Source organism: Gracilinanus agilis, chromosome 1 (assembly GCF_016433145.1).
Source record: "Gracilinanus agilis isolate LMUSP501 chromosome 1, AgileGrace, whole genome shotgun sequence".
Taxonomy (NCBI): Eukaryota; Metazoa; Chordata; class Mammalia; order Didelphimorphia; family Didelphidae; genus Gracilinanus; species Gracilinanus agilis.
The window spans coordinates 631,922,634-631,950,146 of record NC_058130.1 but is presented as its reverse complement, the minus strand read 5'-3'; the positions used below and the strand labels follow the sequence as shown (position 1 = coordinate 631,950,146).

At 36.9% G+C, this 27,513-nt stretch overlaps 1 protein-coding gene across 1 annotated transcript in view; it reads left to right on the top strand.

Annotated features, from left to right (window-relative positions):
- CDH17 (cadherin 17) overlaps positions 1 to 26,383 on the top strand; it is a 48,001-nt gene extending 21,618 nt beyond the window's left edge. Inside the window, exons 8-13 of the mRNA XM_044683894.1 lie at positions 4,159 to 4,403; positions 11,457 to 11,587; positions 15,160 to 15,399; positions 17,919 to 18,035; positions 18,681 to 18,794; positions 26,292 to 26,383. Of these exons, the coding sequence (XP_044539829.1) occupies positions 4,159 to 4,403; positions 11,457 to 11,587; positions 15,160 to 15,399; positions 17,919 to 18,035; positions 18,681 to 18,794; positions 26,292 to 26,383 (939 nt within the window). The remainder of the gene's footprint in view (positions 1 to 4,158; positions 4,404 to 11,456; positions 11,588 to 15,159; positions 15,400 to 17,918; positions 18,036 to 18,680; positions 18,795 to 26,291) is intronic.
- Positions 26,384 to 27,513: the final 1,130 nt, after the last annotated feature.

Here is a 27,513-nt window from a genome sequence, read left to right as displayed (position 1 = left end):
TTCCTTCTCTCCCTCCTTCCTTCCTTCCTTCCTTCCTTCCTTCCTTCCTTCCTTCCTTCCTTCCTTCCTTCCTTCCTTCCTTCTTTCTCCCCACCCCCTGTCTCTCTCCCTAACAAGCTAGAAAGGCTCTGATATGGGTGAGATCAGACCCTTTATGTTTATAGTCTTAGAATAAAAAAAAGTATAGGATTAATTTTATAGGATCACAGATTTAGATCTGGAAGTAATCTTAGAGATCATCTAATCCCTCTTCCTCCTTTTGCAGCTAAGGAAACTGAGGCTTTGAAAGGTTAAGTGACTTGCCCAAGGTCCAACAGCTAGTAAATATCATAGTGGGATTTGAACCAGTTTTCTTGATGCCAAGTCTAACACTTTAAATATTATAACATGTTTATTCTTCAAAAACAAACTAGCTTAGTTAGCAGAATCTGATCATCATTCCAAGTGCTGATTTTGTTTTTGGCCAAGGCAATTCATTATGTTTTCTAATAAAGTATGGTGAGAATTTATTCTGTATTTGTAGAGGGATTACACAAACTGATGAAATGCAGAGACTTTAAAAAAATGGAAATGAATGGCACATTATCAAAATAAAGCATTGCATTTATATTCAGTACTCCTCAGCTAACTTTCCAAACTTAAAGGTTTTACCTATTTGCTGAAGGTCAGTGAGTTTCAAGATTATTTACTCATGTGCTTTTGTTCTTCATGGAGAAAATACTAACTGAAATCTATAGTCAGAGTAAGGAAGACAGCTCCTACAATTGACTCCTCTTCCCTATGACTTAGGAGTAAGTATTATCTCCCCCATACCTCCCACCCCTCAGCTCCATCAATAAGACCTGGAGATCTGTTTATTTTGGAATACAATGCTTAAAAGTCTTTTGTGAAAATTTTTCCTAGGAGTTGAAAATTTCCAATAATAATTGATATTTTACATTTATATAGGGCATTACATTTTCAAAAGCATTTTCACAAACCTTTTCACTTGATTCTCAGAACCCAGGCAGAGAGGAAAGCATTTTGCCTATTTTGTAGAGGAGAAAACTGAACCTTGAAAATTTAACAGTAGCTCCCCGAGGGACAAGTATTCATATATATAATACAGCTGTGACTAGCCCCTGAGACTTTTGATCCCTGGGTTCTCTCCAGGACATACCACTAATTAATATAGAAAAAAAAAATGACAGAACTGGAGGTCATCAATCCACTGAGAGTCAGGGGGCTTACAGAACAGGCATCAGGAGCAGGAGGATGTTATGATCCTGGTGAGTTCACCCATGAACCTCCTGAAATTTCCCTTGCCCACCAAGCCTGCAGAACTATCAATGAGGGCATATCAGAGAGCAGTTCATGGCAGAGAATGACAGATTTCATTTCCACACTTATTAGCTATGTAACCCTGAACAAATCACTTAATCTCTCTGAGGACCAAATTTCCTCACTTATAAAATAAAGATAATAGTCTTCAGTTTCCCCATTAGTAAAATGGGAACAATAATTGACTATTTTACAGAATTAGTATATTTTGGGCTTTCATTCATTTATTCAATAACATTAATAATATATTTATTAGTATGTATCAATAATATATTAAACACCTGCTCTGAGCCAAACATTATGATAGGTGCTGGAAGTACAAAGAAAACAACTCCACCAAAATAGACCCTGTCTTCAAGGCTTATATTCCATGGGATAAGGTGAGCTGGAAGGAAACAATATATTTGGATAACCAAATACAAAGTACTTACTCCAAAAAGGAGAACTAGCAACTGAGGGATCAGGATAGGGTTCCTATAATACAGAGAAATATAAGTATATTTAAATTATTACCATATTAGCAGTTTGATAATGTTTTCAATATGTCTGGTTCATTTTGAGTTTTCAGTTTATTAATCAGGATCATAAGATTTTCAAATTTGGATGAAATTTTAAAAATTAGATGAGATTTTAAAGGTTGTTTAGGCCAATGCCTGCCTATTTTCACCAAGCAAAGAATTATCTATAAAAGTAGTGATCATGCTCTCCATTTTGTCAGTTTTCAATGGTGAAAAAGACGGAAAAATGGCAGAGTACCAGAACCAGAGCCGACTCCTGGAGGACATTGTTTCTCACCTCTCTTGGGTGACTTTAGGCCATTAATTATAATGATTAAAGTGACCTTTTGAACACCTGGGTGCAGGACAGGAGCTATGACAAGACCATTTTTTCCCTATTTATGCAGAACTAAAGACAAAGCATTCCTATAATGTCAAGATCAATTGTCATTTACCCTAACTCTCTAGGCAGATTTTTGCTTAGGCTTGTTCTTCACAAAGTCATGCTCATTGCCCTTTGTTGCTTTGCCCTCTCAAACTTTTTCAATGCATTTTTTGGAGTGTGTGTGTGTGTGTGTGTGTGTGTGTGTGTGTGTGTGTGTGTGTGTGTCTTGTTGCAATATTTTTCCAGTATGGAAGTTAAGCTAATGGATCCATTTGTTTTCTTCTTCTTGTTTTAAAAAATATATGTCTTAGATCAGTGATGGCAAACCTATGGCATGGGTGCCAAAGATGGCACACAGAGCACTCTGTGCGTACTAGGCCACCCCCCTACTGCCCCCAGAGTTGGTTACTGGAAAGGTAGAGGGACTCGGGTAGGGCTGCTCTCCTCCCCCTCTCCATCATACCTGATGACTCTGTCCGGCAGCCCAATGGGAGTGCGCGGGGGTAAGGTGGGCAGTTCATAAGCAGAAGAGCTGGAGGGGAGTGGAAGGCTCGGGCTACTTCTCTACCCCTCTCTACACTCACTGAGGACATTCCTCACCTCATCCACTCCTCTGCCCAGCCACCCAATGGAAACACTTTTTCCCTCCCCTGTGTGGGGTAAGAGGGGGCAGGGCATGCCTGGCACTCAGTGGGGGCATGTATTCTCTGGGGTGTGGACATGGCCCTTGGTCTGGGGGGGTTGCAGGGGGGCCCAGCACTTGGTCTCTAAAAGGTTCACCATCACTATCATAAGTCATACAACCCTGAGCAGGGTCTTAAATTAAATACAATTTTTATAATTTGTCACATTGTTTTCATTGATAGACAAGCCAACTTATAGCACAACCTATTAACAAAGGTAACGATAGTTTTCTATTTAAATGAGGGCCAGTAACCAAGATCTTTCTTTAATCCCCAAAAGAATCCCAAATATTTTAATTGGCAATTTTTAACAGAGTGGCTCAAATACAGAAAGGTATAAAGAATCTGCGATTTCCTTACCATGAGAGAAGTACTGGTGTGAAAACTGTAATTACCTTTGTTCATATAGCGAGTAAGTACGAAAAACAGGCTTGAAGCCCAAACCCAGAACCCTGTGACTCATTGCCTCTTAACTAACATACTGAGAATGAAATCTTATTAAATAAAATAATTAAATTAAAATTATTTTGTTTCATGGGCTTCATTTTCCCTTTAAAATAATTTAAAAATTAATTGTGACTTCTTTACTTCAGTTTCTTCTTCTGCAAAATGGGAGATTTAAACTACATGATCTCTAAGTTACCTTCCAGGTCTGAGTCCATGAACTATAATTCTCCTTGTGGAATGGAAGTTCTCTTGGTTTTCAAAGGCTAAGCCAAAAAACCTACAATCTCTACTGGGTCCTTTTAAGCTATCAAGGTTTCCATTACTGCCTTTAAGGTGAACCATAGGATTTCATTCAAGGGCAAATTAGCTAAGTTTCAGAGAGGTGCAGGGTCATAACTTTTTTGGCAACTCCCAAAGATCATCTACTAAAGTTTTAATCTATGTTGGTGGAGGGTATACCCACATCCATGAAATTACAGGTCCCTGAAGTTCGGGGTACTTTTTAATATAATTTGTTTAAAAGTAAAAAAAATGATGTAACCAATCATGATGTCAAAGTAGGACGTGGTATACCGCTGAACATTTCTTACCTTTTATCCTCTCACTGATCCCTCATGAGTTCTCAGAAATGACATGACATGGTTCTTGTTTATTAAGTTGTGTACTAAAGAAATGAATTCCTGAATAACTTAAGAATCTTTATATGATGGATAATGTTGTGTGTTGTTTTTGAGGGGAACAGGGAGACTATGAATCTTTCTGAGGATAGCCAACTGGCAGAAAATATGAATTAACCTTTCTTTTTTCCCCCCTTGTTTCCTAACAGCCTCTTGATTTTGAAACAGAGCCATTGTACAATCTTGTAATCAAGGCTGAAAATCCTGAGCCACTTGTTCCTGAAGTACAGTACAACGAAAGTTCCTATGCATACTTTATTCTTATGGTGTCAGATGTAAATGAACCTCCTGTATTCTCTCATGCATTGTACCAAGCACAAGTACTTGAGAATGCTGATATAAACACCAAATTGATTATGGTGAATGCCACTGATCCCGAGGGAGCACCAGTAAGGTAAAGAATGGCCCTCCTTACTCTGGGTCAGATTCATTCTTTTTAATAAAAGAGACCAAGGGGGCAGCAGGGTGGCTCAGTGGATTGAGATTCAGACCTACAGATGGGAGGTCCTAGGTTCAAATCTGGCCTCAGACACTTCCTAGCTATGTGACCCTGGGCAAGTCACTTAATCCCCATTGCCTAGCCCTTACCGCTCTTCTGCCTTGAAGCCAATACACAGTATTGACTCCAAGACGGAAGGCAAGGGTTTTAAAAAATAAAATAAAATAAAAGAGGCAAAATAAATAGGCAGAATGCATAACTCCTTTTGATTCACTCAGATAAACTATGTCTAGTTTAATCCATCTGGAAATGTGAACGAATTTTTAAAGAGAGTAAATTATTTAAATTGTTCATCATCTAACAGGCAGGAATGGATAGATTTGCTGGTCTTGGAGTCAGGAAAATCCGAGTTGAAATTGGCTTCAGAAATTTACTGTTTTGATGACCCTGGACAAGTAACTTAACTTCAAAATGCCTCAGTTTCACCATTATTTCCCACTAAAATCTATTTCTCAGGGTTGTGAAGATAAAAATGAGATAATATTTGTAAAGCAGTTTGCAATCCTGAAGGTGCCATGTAACTTCTGACTATTATTATATCTGCATATGATAGCAGCTTATATCTTTATAAAATGTTCATATAGATGATCTCATTTATACTTCATACTAATCCTATGAAATAGGCACGATTATCTTTATTTTATAGATGAGTAAGCATTAGCTTAATTACTTTCCCAAGATCATCCAGATATGAAGCATTAGGGCTGGATCCCAAACCCAAGCCCTAATTTCTAGGTAGTCTTTCTACTATAGTATGTTGTTTTTTGTTTCTAACTGTAATACCAGGACCTTCTATGATGCTCTTATGTTTTGACTTATCTTCAGCTAATAAGCTCTAGAGCTCTTTGGCTCTGTCAATTGGTTTGTTATTTTCACTATCTTTTTCTCTCCTACTGGATTCCTGTTGTTGAGGTACTTCTTTTCTAGCTGTAATAGAGATGTAATGCTATTAGGAGCTCTGGAGTCTGCCAGTCCAATCTTCACTAGGTTGTAAATATTTTCCATCTCTTTTTAAATTTGTTCCTTGCCCTGATTCCAGGTTTGTGATCCCCTGACTTTTGGAAGGCACTTTTGCTCTGGTTGACCTTTCAAAAGATCTTCCCATGGATTGTAGACTGGTTAGCAGCAATCTTCCCTTTGCTCTCTCCTAAAAGAATCAGAGGCCCCTCCTTGCTCTAGATTCTTGGATGAGTAAGTTCCTTCAAAGGGTCCTTCCTTGACTCGGGAGAGATTCCCCCACCCCTCCTGAGATCTCAGGACCAAAGACTGTTGGAAGTTCTCAACCAGTGGTGACTAATATATTTCTCTCTCACCTCATTTTGCCAAAGAGCAGTGCTGCTGGCTCATTATGTCTGTATTTGCCATTTAGGTATAGCCTGACCTTTCCACCTTTTGCTCTATATTGGTTTCTATGTTTTCTGGAGCTTACTAATATGGGACTGAGATAGAGTATAAGGGCTGCCAGGATGCTTCTTCCCTAGCTTGAATTCTCTATGCTTCTTTCAATGTGTCTGCAGTTGACTAATGCTTTGCTTTTTTTTTTTTCTTTCTGTTAAAAAGCTAAAAAGCTAAAAGCTAAAAAATGGTCTCAATTATGGGATTCCTTTTACAGGTGAGGAGTCTGAGAGGAGATAAGTAACTTGTTCAGGGTTACACAGTTAGTAAATGTCTGAGGCCAAATTTGAACTCAGGTCTTCTGACTCCACATCTATCATTCTCTCCACTATACCACCTAGTAACTCCTTTAGAAGTCATCGAATCCAATTCTCCCACTTTACAGATGAGGAATTTCTACCCAAAAAGGTTAAATTATATTCCTAGGATTATATAGGGTGTAAGTGGAACAGTCTGAGGTCCCTTCACTCTCCTAATCCGAAATCCAGTGCTTTCCCAATATATATGATTTTCTGTAGCATATGACTCATTTTCAGTTGCCCATTATCCCCTAGGGCCATGTTGGTGAAGACAAAGGAAAAAAAAATGCAGGAGGGGGCTGCTTCCCCTCCCCCTCTCCACAGTGCCTGAGGACAATTTTCACATGTCCCACCCCTCTGCCCAGCAGCCCATTAAGAGCACTTCCTCCCTCTGCAGTCTGGGATAATATTGGGAGGGTGGGGTTTGAGGGGGACTCCTAGGAGACTTGAAGGTGCGGTTTGGGCACGTGATCTCTAAAAGGTTTGCTAATGCTGCCCTAAGGGAATAATTTTATATTTGTATTATAAGTTTACAAACTAGACAAAAAAACACCACACTGTAATTAATTGCCGTTTTGTCACTAGTAAGGATAAGGTCATGGTACTATCACAATAGACATGGCTTTACTTGCCATGTATATACATGGAAGAAAAGAGAAAAATTCAATCAATGACCTGCATGTTTCCGATTATTACAATAATTAGCTGCATATGAGCAAAACAGCTAAACTACTGACCAATTTTTTTTTTCATTTTTTCATGAAAAAATTTATCTAGCTATGGATACCACTTAGTTAGAGAGAAAGTGTTAGTTCAAGGCAGGTGGGTGGTTCAAGGGATTGAAAGCCAGGTCTAGAGATGGGAGGTCCTGTGTTCAAATGTGGCCTCAGATATTTCCTAACACTGTGACCCAAGGCAAGTCACTTTACTCCAATTGTCATTGTTCTGCCTTGGAACCGAAACTTAGTATCACTTCTAAGACAGAAGGTAAGAGTTATAAAAAAGGGGTTATTAGTTCAAATCTCAGCTTGTAACCAGCATTTCTTTCAAAGAATGGCAGAGGCCAAACAGAATTCTATTTCCAGCTTTATTGGATATTATTTTTTATTCTGAATTCTTCCAGGCATCCAAACTGCCCTTCTCTCTGTTATTCATATATGATGCTTTATCTCCATTCCATAGACCTAGAATACAGTCCCTCCTTACCTTTGCATCATAGCCTCCCTCTCTTCCCTTAAAATATTTTGTTTTTAACAGTCTTTCTGGAGACCCCTCAATCTTGCGTTTATACAAAAATCTCAGTGCTGCATGTTGTTGTGCACTAAAATTGATATTTTCCTATATAACTACTGACCCTGACAAAGCAGAACTCAGAGGCAACAGCTTTATTTCGTTTTAAACTTAGTTTTATGGAACTTTCAAATGAAAACTTTTTCCATGTATCCACTAAAGAATCACTCTTCTTAAAAATGGCAAGAGCCAACAAGCACACAATGACTTTTTATTAAAAACATTTTATCAAATTAAGTTCCCTGAATAAAAAAAACAGTAGCTCAAGTATCATCTTCTTGAAGCCCTTCTTGGTGTCCCCAAACCACCAAGCAATTAACTAGATTGGATACATTCATGTTTATTAGCTTTATAACATAGATATTACACGTGTGTGTCTATAAAGTCTTGTGTCTTCATTCAGATTTGGGAAAAGAGCTCTGAAGAGCTGGAACATAGTAAGAGCTTGAAAATGCTTGTTTAATCACTGATTGCCAGGTTTTGACCTTTTCTAGTTTCTTTGGTTTTATGGAGAGAAACAGACAGAGGAAAAAAAACCCTTTGTGCTAGGCACTTTGCAAATATTATCCTTTATGATTTTCATAATAACCCTGGGAAGTGGATGTTACAATCTCAATTTTAGAGATAAGGAAATTGAGGCAAATGGAGATTAAGGGATTTGCCCAGAGTCACACAGATAGTAAATGTCTGAGGTCAAATTTGAACTCAGATCTTCCTGACTGAAAGTCCACTGCTCTTCCCATTCTGCCAACTAGCCACTTATAGACTCCATGTGAAATAAAATAGTTTTATTCTTTATACTTATATCCCCAACACCTGCTTGTACCTGACATTTGGAAGGTGATTAATAAATGCTTATTGATTGAATATGAATAGTTAAAGCAACAAAATCATATTCCTTCCTTGTCCCAGATGCTCAGATTTTAACTACTGTAATATAGATCCTCTCTGACCCCAACACCCTGCAGACTAGATAGGTTAAATTTCACTGTTTTATTCTTCTCTCGGGGTGCTCTGCTACGTCTAAGGGGATTTACAGGGCTGTCTAGGCTCTCTAGAAATGACTCCAGCCCAAACCAATGGTATTACTTTATTTATAGGAAGTAGTTCCTCATACCCTAGCTCCATTTAACTACTGATAATCATAGTAGCTTTTGCATTGAAATACTTAATTCAGAAAGTATAATAACAAATATACATACTTACTGCCCCAACGTGCAGGAGGCAGAATCTTCTCCTCATTCCCCATCCCACCTAAGTCTCTGAGGAAAGGAAGGGAATTAAATTCATAGTTTAGCTTGATTAGTATAGAGTATAATCTCACTTGCCTCTAAGGCTGAACTCTCAGTTCAGTGGGGATCATCTGGAACCTGAAACTGAGAAGGGAAAACAATTTAAAACTGAGGCAAACGCCTTCAAGACCCTTTCTCAGAGCTGGATAAAAGAAGAAGGGAAAGAAAAGTCCTTCCCCTCCTCCTAGTTCAGTTCATGGCCTCCATGCTATGGGTAAAAGTAATAAGAATGACAAAAGAAATACAAGAAAGACGGTGAACAGCTAGGTCTCACCAGCTTAACAGATCCAAAGATCCAAAGGAGGTTACCTCCTCCTGGGTATTAAGGGATGTGGAGGTTTCCTTGTTGGGAGATCTAGACATGATCCAAAGACTCCTTAAAGGCACTTTCATGTTAGACAGGCTGCAAATGTCCTGATATTCCCAGTTATACAAATATTAGACCTCAAAAAAGATACCTTAGCAAGCAATAAGCCCACACATCTATGTATACATGGCAGAGTCTTAATGAGAGAATAATAATAATAATGATAAAAGTCAGTATTTATATAGTCCTTTAAGGTTTAAAAAGTATTATACACACGTTATCTCACTGATCCTCACAACAACTCTAGGTTATTATGATCTCCATTTTATAGCTGAAGAAACTAAGGCTAAAACAGATTAAGCATTTTGCTTCGCATCTCACAGCTAGGAAGTGCCTAAGAAAGATTCGAATTTAGGTCTTCCCAATTCCAAGTCCAATGCTCTTCAGTTGGACCACTTTTTCCATTTGCATTTTCATTTTTATTCTTAAATATTTGAGTAGAGCTTCAGCCTCTGAACTACTAATTAAAGACCTGCTCCGGATTAGTGTTCTGGTTGGCTGTCAGTGAGTAGGTTTGCCATATTCCATCTTCATGCCTTTTCACTGGTAGTCTCCCATGCTTGGGAAGGTCTCTCACCTCTTTGATTCTAAGAATCTTTGGCTTTCCTTAAGCTTAAGCTTCCCTTCTTCCAGGAAATCTTTCCTGGTCCCCAAAGTTACTAGTGCCTTCCCTCCTAAGCTTACCTTCCATCTGCTCTACACTGATCTTATAGATATTGGTTTAAATACGCTCTTTTCCCCATTAGATTGCAAGCTCCTTGTGTTCCGGAACTGTTTTTTATTTTTTTTCTTGTTATCTCTAGTGCTTAGCACTGTGCCTGGAACATAGTAAGAGCTTGAAAATCCTTGTTTAATCATTGATTGCCAGGTTTTTACCTTTTATAGTTTGTTTGGTTTTATGGAGAGAAACAGACAGAGAAAACAAACTTGCGCTCAGATGGTCTAATTCAGATTTGAAACTGTAGTGGAAAACAAATGCACAAATCACTCTTGACAGCTAGTTATATGGCAGCATGGTGGATAAGCAGGCCCTGTTGTTGGAATCTGGAAGATATGAGTTTGAATCCAGATTCAAGTACTAACTGTATCCCTAGGCAAGTCACTTCAGCTTTCTCTGCCTCATTTTTCTCAACTGTAAAATGGAGATCATTTTAGCACCTACCTCCTAGAGTTGTTGTGAGGCTCAAACGAGATAATATTTATAATTCTTAGCATGGTGCCTGATACATAATAGGTACTTAGTAAATGTTAGTTCCATTTTACCTTTCCAAATGTGTAAAATAAGGGGCCTGAGCTGCATGATTGCTCCCTTCCAGTTCAAAATCTGGTGATCCCAAATCTTGCCAATTACATGGACTATAACCTCAGCAAGACCCTTAAGATAATTTCCTTTATTTACACTTTGCCCAACCTCACAGGATGTTCTGAGAATCGATAGAAGAGAATAGAATGCAAAACTGAGTTTAGCGTGTGTTTGGAGTATTAAAATGTCTTTTTTGGTGAATTGAAACAAGAGGATTTTGTGTCGAGTTAGGGAAGGATGGAAAACATATGTGTGCTTTTTTATGAGAAAGTTAAACTGGTAAATCTCTAATAATTAGGGATGAAGTCTGTAAACATTTTTGAGCTTTCTTATTTTGGGAGGAAGGTGGTATAGAATATATAGTATATATACAAGGTGTAGTTATCAGCGCTGAGCTTAGAATAAGACAATATGGGTTCAGGACTTGGACACTTAAAGCCACTTGACTTTATCTAAACCTGTTTCCTCATCTGTAAAACGAAGATCATACATAGTATTTGCACTAGAATAATTGTAGAGAAAGTACCTTGTAAATGAAAACATTTTAAGCATGTGAACAATTATTGAGAGACGTCGTTAGATGATGTGCCTTTAAATTCAGAGTCTGAGGTGAGTTTTTGGGGTTATGGGCAGGTAATGCAAACTGTTCCAGGAGCACAAAGCTTGCCTTTTGTGGGGGGAGGAAAGGAGAAGGAAATAGAAACCCTGGGATGGTGGCACAAGCTGGGATCATTGGGTAGAGTAGAGAGGTAGAGTGGGAAAAAGGAGCTCATCTTAGTTTGCCATCTTGTACCTTCCTATCTTAACTGCTTAATATTGCTAACTAGGGACTTAGTTCTGTTGTTTATATACTGCTGCAGGAATGTCCTCAAAAGTCAGCATTCTGGGCAAAGTCCCAGTTGTCCAGCCATCGTAGTAAGTAAATGATAGTACTATTTAAAAAACTCATTTCTTTTATGTGGAATAATATAATGTTTTGTTTGCTCCATTTCCTTTGTGTAGCTATTCTTTGAGTGGGGACACCCGAGGCTGGCTGAGAATTGATGAAGTCACTGGTGAGATCTTTACCATGAAGCACTTGGACAGGGAAGCTGCAAATGTTTATCAAGTGAAAGTAATAGCCACTGAGAAAGGTGAGCAAATTAAATGCAATATAGATTTTCAGAGATAGATGAATAGCAAATGGTAAAATGGACCAATAGAGGCAGAAAAGGTAATTTATTAGCTATTTGGAAGAATGAGTGAAAAAGCATTTATTGTCTTTACTAGACTAAGTACTAGACACTTAACTAAGCACTGTGTTTGAAAATACAAAGAACAAGATGGTCCCTGCCCTCAGAGGGCTTATAGTCTAATAGGGAAAGACAACACAAATGGTGGGAAGAGGTGACTTTGACCAAGGAAGTCACAGGTCTGGTGAGTGGAGTCATATGAAAGTTGACTGACACACACTTTCTAAGAATGATTGCTTTTCTCAGAGCTAGAGTATCAAAGGAGTGAGGAGAAGGTTATTTGGTGGCACAGCATAAAGATCCCATGGAGCATAGTAGAAATGGATTGGGGCCAGGTATGGTAAATAGTCATTAATCAAAAGCCCAGAGTTGGAGTGCTGTGTAGAATTTGGGAGTAGAAACACAAGAAGATGGTATGAAGATGCCCACAGAGCCACAAAGAAGAAAGGAAATTATCTGACAGGAAACCATCATTGGGATGTTAGGGGAGTGGTACCACTTGATCTGGAAAATCTGTGTAAAATGCATTGATCCTCCTTTCCTACCAGAGAAGAAGTCTGAAATTCTTCTTTTTCTTGTGTGAGGTGTTTATAATACCTTATATGCATTTATGAGTTACTAAACTTTAAAAGACATCACTATAATTATAGTCTTTGTATGTCATCTGCTGAATTTTGTATTCTGCTTGCAAATTTTAATTTTCTACTTATTTTAACTTTAAAAAAGAAATTGTGTATATTTTATACTAAAAGATAAAATATGTTGATATTATATAATACTATACATTTGTTTTCTGAGTTTCTAAATTTTTTCTATATCATCTGCTGGCCTTCATGTGTCATCTGTGGCTTGCACAAAACCCCTCTAAAATTCCCACTTAATTTCTTATGCTGACCTGCAATATATTAAATCCCATGATGGGGAAAGTTGGCAATGTAGAAAAGATACATGTACTTGTATCCTTTGTGGCTTAGCTTGGCCTTGATGAAGAAAGAAAGAAAGGAAGGAAGGAAGGAAGGAAGGAAGGAAGGAAGGAAGGAAGGAAGGAAGGAAGGAAGGAAGGAAGGAAGGAAGGAAGGAAGGAATTAGTTAAAAAAAAAAAGGAAAATTTTGGTGTAGATTCATCACTTTTTGGGACTCTATCTTCTGAGAGCTGCTAGGATAAAAAAAACACCTAGCTTTGGAAATATCTATTCTCTCAATCAATGCCTTTGTAAGGATGGGATGCATGTGGAGACTAACTAGATGCTGTGATATTACTCCTTTTCCCTTTCCCCCATCATGTTTGTTATTGCCTAGAGTTTCTCTCAGGAGGAAAGATGCCTTGGCCCTCTCTGATCTGCCATGAATATTACTTCCAGAGACTACCATGCTTGGGAGCTGGGGAAAGACATTGTTGATTTATTTGAACCTCATGAACTCCTCTTTACTTTGTCTTATCTAGTGAGGTTTTAATTTTCTATCATTGAAACATTTGGAAAGAAGATAAAAATTTGAATGATTTAACTGAATTACAAGCATGAAGACTCTTTGAATGAGAGGCATCCGATATGTCTATATTTCAAAAAGAAAGGAAAAGAAATCAGAGCATAGGACAAAACTATTAGGATATTCACTGTCGTCTCCCAATCAACTATTACCAACAAGAGAAGGTCTATTGATCTAACTACATTTTTTTGGTTTCACTTCCCTTTACCTCTTTGGACCTCAGTTTCCTCATCTGTAAAATAAGAGGGTTGGAATAAAAGACCTCTAAGTTCCCTTCCAAATCTAAATCTACAAGCCTATTGGCCACAAAGTATTAGTCAAGCTAAGTTCAAGTTTATATAGGCTAGGTTGTAAAAATAATAGCACACATGTATCCTAAAAATGGATCTCACATTCATAAAAAGTAATAGAAGAACATCATTATTCTCAGAAATTTCTAAAAAGCAAGATCACCATACTGCATAACACAAACAGAAAGCACTTTGAATTGCTCATTACCATGTAAAAGAAACACTTTTTGTCTCTCAGTTCCTTCATTTCAACTTCACATTATATTTTCTTGTGGCTCAAATTAGCTTTGAATGAATTATTGGTAAAAGATAATTGGGGAATAATTTTAGAATTTCCTAGAAATTTTGATGGCTTTTTCTTTTTTTTCTTCCAGATATATAAACATATTGCACAGATTTCATCATTTGATTAAAAAAAACTTGGGTTAAAAGAAATAAGGTAGAACTATATTTAAGACAATGAGAAACATGGCTATAGGAGACTTAGGATACCTCCAAATGTTTGTGATAAATTGAACTTCACGACAACTTCCTTCTTAATGGCTTGGTGTGGATCACCAGTGTGTTTTCCTTTTCCTATAAATCAACAGTGACTCTAAAAATTTCCCAACAGTGATGAAAAAGAGGATCAGGAATCCAATTCTCAGTCTAGCTACTTCAAATATTGGTAACTTTATCATGACAGAGGTATTATAGAATGTTTATTAGTTTAAGTCAGAAATCTAAAGTATCTTTAAGTTAGAATGATCCTCAGTAGACATTTACTCTCATTTCCTTCCAAATCATAAGCCTCTTTTATATCATCCATGACAAGGGCTGAGCAAATTTTTCCTTACAGATTTCCTGTAAAGGGAAGCTCACTATGCCCCAGAGGCAACACAAGGCAACACTATGCCTTGATTGGGCAATGGGAGGTCTCCAAGTGATTATCAAGATAGTGAAATGAATATTTTGCTGGAATTTCACAAGTTGAAATAATTGAAATACTTAAGTGGATTTGTGATCTCACTGATTCAGAAGATTTATCCATTGATATAAACAGCAACCCATCTATGCCTGCCTTACCTGAGCAATTCTTGTCCATGGCCTCCCATGAATTTTATCACAGGAGATTCATCCAATGCCCTAGAGGTCTTCTTTGCCTTCCCTTGATATACAAAGAATAGTTCAGTCAATGATTAAAAATCTCTAGGATCCAACAAAATCAGCACAGGGATTCACATTCAATTTTTGCCATATTTATATTTGGCACCATTGGTGGAAGTTTCGTGACTCTCACTCAAGATTCAAAAATCCTTGGTTCAAAAATCACTAATTCCAGCCTTTACCACTTCAGAAGAGCATAAAAATAAAAGAATAAGAAAAATCTTGTTGTTGCTGTTGTCTTTGTTAAGGAAAAATGTAGTTAGGGAACTAGAGAATAATGGTAGCGACATACAGTTATATAGTCAATAAACATTTATTAAGCTACTATGGTCCAGGTACTACTAGGGCTCTGAAGAAGTATAAGAAATCTAGGCTTACTACTCTAGAATCAGGTAGACATCAAGTTAAAAAAAAAGCAGAAAAGCAACTGTGGTCAAAGTTTTAGAAGGGAAATCATTTTAATTCATTCAATGATTCATTCATGCATTTTTATCATGAGGGAAAATATAGAAATACCACATTGACTAAAAGTCTTCTTCCTTTCTCTAGGTCGATCTCTTTTGACATCCTCAGTATATTTCCACTTAACCCTCCTGGATGTGAATGACAACCCTCCTCGCTTAGTGAAAGACTACACTGGCTTCTTCTTCTGCTATCCACTTACTGCAAAAGGAAGTGTCATTTTTGAAGCCACTGATGATGACCGGCCACCATATAGGGGTTTTGACTTTACTTTCTCCCTTGGCAGTGAAAATTTGAAGTTTGATTGGGAACTTTCCAAAATCAACGGTGAGTTGCAAAAATCCCATTCATGAGGAAATCCAACTTATAAGCTGCATTTAGAACTTGGCAAAATATTTGGCTGTTTTTGTAAGCCTGAAACATTAAACTGAGGCTCACTTTCTGCTTGCTGACTTAAGTAAAAAAGCTCCCATAAGCAGAATGCCTTGAGTGTTAGAAGAATGAAGCATTCTCAGTACAGAAAATATGCTTATATGCGTAACTTTTCTGACTTGGAGTAGAGAAAGAATTGAACTCACAGAATTTTGCTAGTTAGATTGGTGGTTGTGAAAATCATTTTCATTGACTATTCATTAAAACTTTACCTTATTTTTATTGGTATTTTTGTTTTTATATCATTCATTTCTGAATATATCCTCTAAATTTTTTCCACTCAGTGAGCTTTTCTATGTAGCTCATTGGTTATTTTCTGCCCTAAATATATGTCACAAATATAGATATAGATATAGATATAGATATAGATATATGTTTTCTATGTTAGACCTGTGAGTCAAGATAGAGGACCTCTACAAACTTTTAAAAATTCTAAGCAGAAAACTTGAATGGAAAGAATGAGAAATGAGGCATTATTATGTCAAGAGAATACTCTAAATACCAAGCATGAGTTTTCAGGCCCTCCTAATTTTGTCAAAAAGTAAAGGCAAGGGAGGCAGCTAGGTGGTTCATTGCCTAGAGACAGGAGGTCCTAGGTTCAAATCTGAGCTCAGACACTTCCTAGCTGTATGGCCTTGGGCAAGTCACTTAACCCCCATTATCTAGCCCTTACCACTCTTCTGCCATGGAACCAATACACAGTACTGATTCTAAGATGGAAGGTAAGGGTTTAAAAAAAAGGCAAAAGATTAAAAAAAATTTAGAAATAATTTTATACTTGATCCATATATGGAAAGGGGCTTCATGATATAATGGAAAGAGCACTGTGTTAGAGATCAGAAAACTTGATTTTTGATTCCTGATTCTTTATTTTAAAAAAATATTTTTCCATGTTTACATATTTCATTTTCTTTCCCTTCCCTCTACTCTCCCCACTCCCGGATCTAATAAGCACTTCAACTGGGTTATACAAATGATATCATTTATATCTATTTCCATATTATTCATTTTCGCAATAAAGCAATCTTTTAAAACCGAAACTCCAAATCATATATCCATATAAACAAATGACATATCATTTGTTTTTCTTCCGTGTTTCTACTCCCACAGTTCTTTCTTTCGATGTGGATAGCGTTCTTTCTCATAAGTCCCTGTGATTATCTTGTATTAGTAAAATCCATTACATTGTATTGTTCCACAATGTTTCACCTCCAGTGTATAATATTCTCTTGGTTCTGCTCACTTAACTCTGCATTAGTTCCTGGAGGTTCTTCCAGTTCATATAGAATTCCTCCAGTTCATATTTCTTACAGCTCAGTAGTATTCCATAACCATCATATAACACAATTTGTTCAGCCATTCCCCAATTGAGGGACACCCCCTCATTTGCCAAATTTTTGCTACCACAAAGAGTGCACTATGAATATTTTTGAACATGAATTTTTCCTTATTACCCTTTGGGATACAAACCCAGCAGTGGTATGGATGGATCAAAGGGCAGGCAGCCTTTTAAAGCCCTTTGGGCATAGTTTCAAATTACCTTCCAGAATGGTTGGATCAATTCACAACTCCACCAGCAATGCATTAGTGTCCCAATTTTTCCAAAACTCCTCCCACATTTATTATTTTCCTTTACTGTCATATTATCCCATCTCCTACATGTGAGGTGGTACCTCAGCATTGTTTTGATTCGCATTTCTCTAATTATGAGAGATTTAGAACACTTTTTCAATGTGTTTATTGATAGTTTTGATTTCTTTATCTGAAAACTGCCTTTTCATGTCCTTTGACCATTTGTCAGTTGTGGAATGGTTTGATTTTTTGTACAATTGACTTAGCTCCTCATAAAGTTGAGAGATTAGACCTTTGTTAGAGGTTTTTGTTATAAAAATTTCCCCCAATTCGTTGCTTCCCTTCTAATTTTGGTAGCATTGGTCCTATCTCTGATTCTTAATACTTGACTTCTCTAGCATAATTTCCTCATCTCTAAAATCATGATGGGTTTCTTAACTTAAAGTCTGAGTTTTTAAGCACTCTTGGATGAGATGGAATCTAAGATTCCTTCCAATTCTATATCTGTGATCTTTAATGGAAGGTAATTGATGATAGTGCCAGCAGTAAAATATTTTAGTCATTTTTTGACCATTAAAATATAGGGGTAACATTTCCCTTTTTGCTATGGATAATCTAAATCCCATCACATATAGAAATGACTAGTAATCCTTAGGACACAAGCAAAGTTGCCAAATACTTGGAAACTGCTTCTGTCTACTTTGATTGCTCACTGATTTGGATTCCACTTCAAAGGTGAGGGAAGTGTTCCAAGAATAGAAAGTGTTTAAGGTACCAGCATTTGCCTTGCTTCTGGTTCATGCCTTCATTTGAGTCTTTGTCTAATCTGTCCCTTTTGACAGGCACCCATGCTCAACTTTCCACAAGACACACAAATTTCGAAGAGAAGGTATACCAAGTTTCTGTCAAAATTAATGATGGAGGAAATCCACCTTTAGAAAACATTGTCTCTTTTCCAGGTGAGTTATATCTCAGTCTTTTACATTTTCAGGTAGTGTTTACTGTTTAGGAATAGCTACCTCAGAATCATTAGATGCTCTTTCTTTCTTTATTTCTTTTTTTTTATATATATAGCGTTAGTCAGGTAATAAATATTTATGGAGTACTCTGCTAAAAGTTAGGCACCGGGCTAAGAGCTATAGATACAAAGAAAGGCAAAAAGTAGTTTTTGCCCTCAAGAAGTTTATAGACTAATGATGTAAAGTGGAAAGACAATATGCAAAAGGAAGCTGAAAAGCAAGGAAGGGCAGAGAAAGTACCTGGGCATGACACAGTGTAGTAGATAGAGAACTGGTACTAGAGCCAGGAAGAACTAGGTTTGAGACTCACCTCTGAAAAGTGCTGACTGTGACTTAAGTTGATTTACTTAGCTCTGGGTGCCTCAGGCAACTCTCCAAGACTCTAAGTTATACATAGTCCCAGATTTGCATTGATGGATATAGTCTCTTCATTAAGGGTTCCCTACTTGAGGAATCTCTCAGGATAAAAATAAACAAAAGTAATGCTTTTGTGGGGATAAGGAGGACTCTTTAACCTTTTTTTATTTTTTTTTGTCTTAAAGGTGTAATTTACTCTGAATAAAATTTGAGTTTTTTTTTTTTTAGTCACTATGTGCACGTGTACTGGTGGAAGGTGCTACCAGCCAGCAGATACCATGCCTGGGATGCCCACAGTAGGCATAGCAATTGGTATTCTCCTAACAACTTTTGTGATCATTGGTGAGTGTCATTTTTTTTCTTCTTTTTAAACCATTACCTTCTGTCTTAGAATCAATATTATATATTGATTCCAAGGAAAAGAATGATAAGGGTTAGGCAATTGGAGTCAAATGACTTACCCAGCATCACACAATTAGGAAGTGTCTGAGCTCAGATCTGAACCCAGGACGTTTCATCTCCAGGCTTGGCTCTCTAACCATTGAGCTGCCTAGCTGCCTCCATGAGTGTCATTTCTTAGATCCAGATGATGATGATCCTTAATCTAAGAAGCAGTGATAACTCGACCTGATACTTAGATTTATATTCCCATTAGCTATGGTGGTAATTACTAGGACAATAGGTCAGATAAAGATTTGGTTAATTAATGTCATAAATAAGGCATGTTTTTAAAAATAGTAGCTAATGTTTATGTCACATTTTATTATGTTATCTCATTCCCTCTCCTCAACAACTTTGAGTTGTGTGTGCCTGGAATATATTGTTATCCCTATTTTATATTTGAGAAATCTGAAGTTCAAAGAGGTCAAACAACTTGACCAAGATAAAATGATGAATATGTGGTGGAGAAGGGACTCAAATGTAAGTCTTTTGACCAGGAGGCCAGTGCTATTTCAAGACATTGAACCATCCACCTTATACTGAAGTGGGCCATATTATCCAACTTTTTGCCTGGTGATGGTAGATAAAGCTAATATGCCCCAAATAAAACTTGCTTTCTTTCTGCCTTGCCCCATCCATCCTTCTTCTAAACATCAATATTTCTGACTAGGACAAGACTAACCTTCCAGCCTCCCAGATTCACAACCTAATCAGGTTCGCAGTCGTTAACTCCACACATTCCCTCCCTATTTGTAGCTTCTCTTTATAATAATGCAAGTTATTTGTCATATCTTGTCATTTCTGTTTCCATAACTCTTAAATAGCTTCTCATTAGGATACCTTGTATATTTTCTCACTATTCACTACTCTTATCACCTTAATTCAGGCCCTCATTACCTGTCACCTGGACTTCCTAATTCCGTAGTGGCTTCCTAATTGTCTTCCTTATTGCAAGCCTCTCTCTAGTCCAATTCTTCTTCCATACAGTTGCTAAAGTGATTTTCCTTAAACACAAATCTGACCACATCACTTCTCTACTCAATAAACTCCAGTGGTTCCTTATCACCTCTAGGATAAAATATTGACAACTTTTTTGCAACCTTGTTCCCCACTTAATGTTCCAACCTCATTATACCTTAATCCTCTTCCCACCTTTTATTGTCTATTTTATTTTATTGGCCTTCTTGCTGTTCCTCACAAATGTCAGTGCATCTCCCATCTCTGTACATCAGCACTGTCCATTCTCCAGATCTGGAATGCACGTCCTCCTTATTTCCATCTTTTAGAATCTTTTGTTTTCTTCAAGATTTGATTCAGACACCACTGTTTACAGGAAGTCTTTCTTTTAATACTTCTTGCAGCTTGTGCCCTTTCTCTCCAAAAACTTTATATTTATTGTTTGCAAATTCTGTATAGGTGCTGAATAAATATTTGTTGGTTGTTTGATTTGATTGCTGTTTAGGGGATGGAGAATTGTATATCTTTCCTTTTTCTGATCTGCCCAAACTCTACATTATTTCAGAAAAACTGTTACATCCCAAGAAAGAACTCTGAGCTTGATTTTGATAATTTGTGATAGGTTCTACTATTTTAATTCTTTTACCAAGACCCTTGTTCCCATAAATCTTTTGTAGATAGCTAAATGATATTTTAGGGCAGAGGTTGTTAATGTATGGCTCTCGAACCATATCTGGCTCTTTTGAGGGCCAGATATGGCTCTATCTGCAGGAGCCATAAAGTCAATTTTTTTTCAGGCGCTGTTACAGGAGCGCACACTGTGAGCACTGTACGGCTCTCACGAAATTACATTTTAAAAAATATGGCGTTTATGGCTCTCATGGCCAAAAAGGTTGCCGACCCCCTACTTTAGAGGGTTCCCTTCTAAGGTTAGGTCAGTTAAAGCTTGGAGAAGAATAATTTTCTCTGAATATAAGCCAGCTGTTCTAGGATATGTAGAGCCTGATTTAGATGTGGATTTGATAAAATCTCAAATTAATTCCTTTCATAATGACTATAGACAAAGGGAGATTTAGATTTCTGTGACAGAATGCTAATCAGTATTTCCATTCCTCTCCTTGCAATCCATACATTCTTAACTTTATAAATAACTTGGGGGATGGGAGTTGTATTGAAGATTTGAACCTCTGATTTTGCTGGTATGGAATATGGAAACTCCCTTCTCTTTCACAGCTTGGCATCTTTTTTGACTTAGAGAGATTTCTGGAGCACTAAGAGCTAAGTGACGTTTAGGGTCACCTAGGAAAGACTTGAATCCAGTTAAACCAACTTAATCCTACATGTTTCTTGTTTTTACATAGTGGTTTACATGTTGCTTCCTACATTAGACTATGAGCTGTATGAGAGCAGGGACTGTTTTTATTTCTTTTGGAATCTGCAAGTGCTAGCAGGTGCCTAACATTTAGTAGAGACCATAAATATTTACTGACTGGCTTCAGGCTTCTTCCTCTCTCTGTTCTGATTGGCTTTGCCTCTGTCAAATTACCCTGTTACAATTCTGCTCAACAATCTGTATTGGTTCCCTATTGACTGTGGCTCAAGTCCAAATAGTTCATTTTGTTTTTCCATAAGGTCCCGCAGAAAGGGATCCCACCTTACCCTAACTTTCAACCGCAGAGTAAATATCATTTTTCCAGAGAAAATCTTCCTTCCTAATATGAACCCTCTGTCTTGTCAGTCTGGTGTCCTTAAAACTTTTTATTATTTCACACGGTTGGGTCAAGAAGCTTCCTGTTACCAATGACATCCATTTCAGACTTCTCATCTTGTCATTGCATCCAAGTCTTATTTTATTAGACTTTTTGAGTGGAGAAATCATGTTATCATGCTTTTGGAGATGGGTGGTATGGGGAGACAGAGTACTGAACTTGGAGTGAGGAATACTGAGTTTGAATCCTGCCTCAAATAGCCTGCTAACTGAGTGATCTTGGGTAATCATTTAATCTCTCTGGGTCTTGAGCAAGTCAGTTACTCTCTCTAAGCCTCAGTTTTATCATCTGAAAGGTGAGGATATTAATAGCACATACTTCACGTAGTTATTGTGAGCCTCCAATAAAGTAGCATATGAGAAGAACTCTGCAAACTGTAAAGCATGATGTAATGCTTGATATGATTATTGCCTCAGTTTTACAGTTTCAAAGTTGTTGGGTTTTTTTCTAAAAATGAAATAGAAACTCATGAACCATAATATCCAACTAAATCTACTTAAACATCTGAAGGTTTATGATATAATATTTTATTTTTTTAGAAAAATTTTCCATAGTTATGTGATTATTGTTTTTACTTTCCCTTTCACCTCCCTTTACCCCTCCCCCATATCCAATGTGCATTTCCACTGGTTTTAACATGTGTGATCAATCAAGACTTATTTACATTATTGATAGTTGCATTGGTGTGGTCATTTAGTGTCTACATCCCCAACCATGTCCTCATCAACCCATGAGTTCAAGCGGTTGTTTTTCTTCTGTGTTTCCACTCCTGTAGTTCTTCCTCTGAATGTGATTAGCACTCTTTTTCCATAAATCCCTCAGAATTGTCCTGGGTCATTGCATTGCTGCCAGTACAGAAGTCCATTACATTCGATTTTACCACAGTGTATCAGTCTCTGTGTACAATGTTCTTCTGGCTCTGTTCCTTTCACTCTGCATCAATTCCTAGAGGTCTTTCCAGTTCACATGCATTTCCTCCAGTTTATCATTCCTTTGAGCACAATAGTATTCCATCACCAACATATACCACAATTTGTTTAGCCATTCCCCAATTGAAGGGCATCCCTTCACTTTCCAGGTTTTTGCCACCACAAAAATTGCGGCTATAAATATTTTCGTACAAGTCTGTTTATCTATGATCTCTTTGGGGTACAAACCCAGCAATGCTATGGCTGGATCGAAGGGCAGGCATTCTTTTATCGCTCTTTGGGCATAGTTCCAAATTGCCATCCAGAATGGTTGGATCAATTTACAACTCCACCAGCAATGCATTAATGTCCCAATTTTGCCACATCCCCTCCAACATTCATTACTCTCCCCTGTTATCATTTTAGCCAATCTGCTAGGTGTGAGGTGGTACCTTAGAGTTGTTCTGATTTGCATTTCTCTAATTATTAGAGATTTAGAACACTTTCTCATGTACTTATTGATAGTTTTGATTTCTTTATCTGAAAATTGCCTATTCATGCCCCTTGTCCATTTATCAATTGGAGAATGGCTTGATTTTTTATACAATTGATTTAGCTCCTTGTGTATTTGAGTAATTAGACCTCTGTCAGAGTTTTTTGTTATAAAGATTTTTTTCCCAGTTTGTTGTTTTCCTTCTGATTTTGGTTGCATTGTTTTTATTTGTACAAAAAACATTTTATTTTAATATAATCAAAATTATTTATTTTGATTTGTATATTTTGTAATTTATAATTTTTCTTACTCTTGCTTGGTTTTAAAATTTTCCCTTTCCCATAGATCTGACAGGTATACTATTCTATGTTCACCTACTTTTCTTAGTTTCCTTCTTTATATTCAAATCATTCATCCATTCTGAATTTATCTAGGTGTAGGGTGTGAGATGTTGGTCTAAGCCTAATTTCCCCCATGTTGTTTTCCAATTTTCCCAAGTTTTTGTCAAATAGTGAATTTTTGTCCCCAAAATTGGGCTCTTTGGGTTTATCATAGACAGTCTTGCTGATGTCACTTACCCCAAGTCTATTCCACTGATCCTCCCTTCTGTCTCTTAACCAGTACCATATAGTTTTTTTTTAAACCCTTAACTTCTGTGTATTGGCTTATAGGTGGAAGAGTGGTAAGGGTGGGCAATGGGGGTCAAGTGACTTGCCCAGGGTCACACAGCTGAGAAGTGTCTGAGGCCGGCTTTGAACCTAGGACCTCCCATCTCTAGGCTTGGCTCTCAATCCACTGAGCTAGCCAGCTGCCCCAGTTCCATATAGTTTTTATGATTGCTGCTTTATAGTATAATTTAATATCTGGTACTGCTAGGCCACCTTCCTTCACGTTTTTTTTCATTATTTCCCTTGATATTCTTGATCTTTTGTTCTTCCAAATGAACTTCGTTATAGTTTTTTTCTAATTCAGTAAAAAAGTGTTTTGGTAGTTTGATAGGTATGGCACTAAATAGGTAAATCAATTTGGGTAGAATGGTCATTTTTATTATGTTAGCTCGTCCTACCCATGAGCAATCAATGTTTTTCCAATTGTTTAGATCTAGTTTTAATTGTTTGGAAAGTGTTTTGTAGTTGTGTTCATATAATTCCTGTGTTTGCTTTGGTAGATAGATCCTTAAGTATTTTATATTGTCTAAAGTGATTTTAAATGGTGTTTCTCTTTCTACCTCTTGCTGCTGTGATGTGTTGGAAATATATAGAAATGCTGATGATTTATTTGCATTTATTTTGTATCCTGCAACTTTGCTAAAGTTGTTGATTATTTCTACAAGCTTCTTAATTGATTCTCTAGGATTTTTTAAGTAAACCATCATATCATCTGCAAAGAGTGATAGCTTAGTCTCCTCGTTGCCTATTTTGATACCTTCAATTACTTTTTCTTCTCTAATTGCTACTGCTAGTGTTTCTAGTACTATGTTGAATAATAGAGGTGATAATGGGCATCCTTGTTTCACTCCTGATCTTATTGGAAAGGCTTCTAATTTATCCCCATTGCATATGATGCTTGTTGATGGTTTTAGATATATACCATTTATTATTTTTAGGAAAGGTCCTTCTATTGCTATACTTTCTAGTGTTTTCAATAGGAATGGATGTTGAATTTTGTCAAAGGCTTTTTCAGCATCTATTGAGATAATCATGTGGTTTTTGTTGGTTTGCTTGTTGATATGGTCAATTATGTGAATGGTTTTCCTGATGTTGAACCATCCTTGCATTTCTGGTATAAATCCCACCTGATCATAAGGAATAACCCTCGTGATCATTTGCTGGAGTCTTTTTTTTTTAAACCCTTGTGCTTCGGTGTATTGTCTCATAGGTGGAAGAGTGGTAAGGGTGGGCAATCGGGGTCAAGTGACTTGCCCAGGGTCACACAGCTGGGAAGTGGCTGAGGCCGGGTTTGAACCTAGGACCTCCTGTCTCTAGGCCTGACTCTCACTCCACTGAGCTACCCAGCTGCGCCTGTTGGAGTCTTTTTGCTAGTATTCTGTTTAAGATTTTTCCATCTATGTTCATAAAGGAGATTGGTCTGTAGTTTTCTTTCTCTGTTTTTGATCTACCTGGCTTTGGGATCAGTACCAAATTTGTATCATAAAAGGAATTTGATAGAACTTCTTTTTTGCCTATTATGTCAAATAGTTTGAATAGTATTGAAATTAGTTGCTCTTTGAAGGTTTGATAGAATTCACTTGTGAATCCATCTGGTCCTGGGGATTTTTTCTTAGGGACTTCTTTGATGGCTTGTTCAATTTCTTTTTCTAATATGGGATTATTTAAGTATTCTATTTCCATCTGAAGGTTTAAAATGCAAAATCTATGGGAATGAAAGTTTTAGAAAACACAACTTCCCTTCAGTCATTAGAGTCAAGAACTAAATGTGTGTGTTCCAACAGTTCAAATATAGGAAAATATTTCAAATCATCTTCTTTTCCTCAAGCCTAATTCTTTGTCATTCAAACCACCAGATGTGCAAAGCACCTGGCGGTGGCTGAGTCAAGGAGGGAATCATAATAGCAACAACAGCTCCTGGAGCAAATGCAAACTCCCACTACACATATCTTGTGGCTTCCTTTTGTGTCTTCTGTGGTATTTAGTATTTAGTCAGACTTGTAGGATCCTAGAAACACATTTATTGACTTGTTGAATATGAAATGTCCAGCATGTTCCAAGACAGCTGTCTTATTAAAAAGAAACCATAATGCTTCCATCCCTTAAGTAAATTTTTCCCCATAAAGGCATGTGTTAGGTATCATGGATGGTTTGTTATGTTATAAATATATAGCATAGTCTATTGGATTGAAGTCTACCTTGAAGCCAAGAGCCTGAGTTCAAGTCCTTTCTCTGACCCTTATTAATTCTATTGCCTTGGACAAACCTCTTAACTTCTCTATGCTCTAACTAAGTAACTCTTTACAGGGACGTTAAAAAAAGTGGTTAGCCCAAATTATTCCTAAATATGGCCCAAACCAGATGAAAATTGAATTGGGAAATATTTATCAAAATAAATAAGAATACACTAAAGCATAGATAATGTTACATTCAAAAACAAAGTCAATATGTCTCCACAGGGATCCTTATGAATGGTCTAGTGGCCTCATATCAATGAAATCATGGGAATAGTATCTCTGTGTTGGTTAAAATGAACCTTTTGCAAGCACATTAAATGACAACATATTTTTGATTAGTATCTAACAAAGGATTTTCTCTTTCAGGTGTGATTTTAACAGTTACATTTATGCATTTGAAGAAAAAGGATAATGAAAATAAAACTATGTCACCTGAAAGTGATCCTCTACGGACATGATTTTGAAGAACAGTTTTTGTCATAAAAGGAATTGATGGAGACTGAATGCAGACTGAAGCATACCATTCTTCACTTTATTTCCACCATGCATATTTTTTAGTGTAAATGATATGTGTCTTCTTTTACAATATGATAAACATGGAAATATATATTGTATGAAACATGTGCAACCTTGATATATATTACCTTCTATCTTGAAGGGGGAGAAGGGGAAGAGAGAGGGAATGAACATGGATTGCAAAATGTCAGAAAACAATTATTAAAAATTGCATCAACTTGTAAAAAAAATGTAAACCAATGAATTAGTAGGACTTGGTGAAAGAGTGTGATACCTTACTACTGGAAGAAAAGCAATATTCTCATTAGTCAATTCAACTAATAAACAATTATTAAGACCTCAAAAAAAAAGAACAGTTTTTAAGTTTAACTATCAGATGTCTATTTTGCTAGTGTGGTCTTTTGTTTGATCACTATATTTTTTGAAAAGAGTAAACATCGATCAATATTTGTTCTATCAAATTCTTGACAGAAATGTCCTCTCACCCAATTGTTAGTTACTTTTAAATATTATGCAGGCACATAGTACTTTCCATGTTTCTATGGCATATGTTTCCCCTGTGCTTCCCTTAGTTATTTATCTAAGACTCTGAATGAGCATTGAGATCTAGGAGGCATGGTACTATGCTAGAAAGAGCAGAAGGCTAGGAGTCAAAAAGAGATGGGTTCTAATACAACCTCTACTACAACTGCCTGTGTAACAATGGGGCAAGGCAATTCTCACTCTGACAAAAACATAGGTGCTCAACTTTTATATTCAGGACTTGAAAACTGACATTTGTCTAGTACCATTACACAAAAGAAGAAAATCTCTCTCTTTTTTCCCCCTCTTGTTACAAGTTCTGCTATTCTGGTGACTCCCATATATTTTCTTCCATTATACTTGATATGGCACAAAGCAGCCATATCCGTGAATTTTTCAGTTGACCTCTTCCAAAACTCTTCTTGGTTTTCTACTTTGACAAGCCTTAGGTATTACTTATCTTCTATTTTGTGTGTTATATCTCTAAAAAATAAATTCTAATACTTTTTTCTTTAGCATGGAATGGAATGGAAAGACCATCTATTAAGTG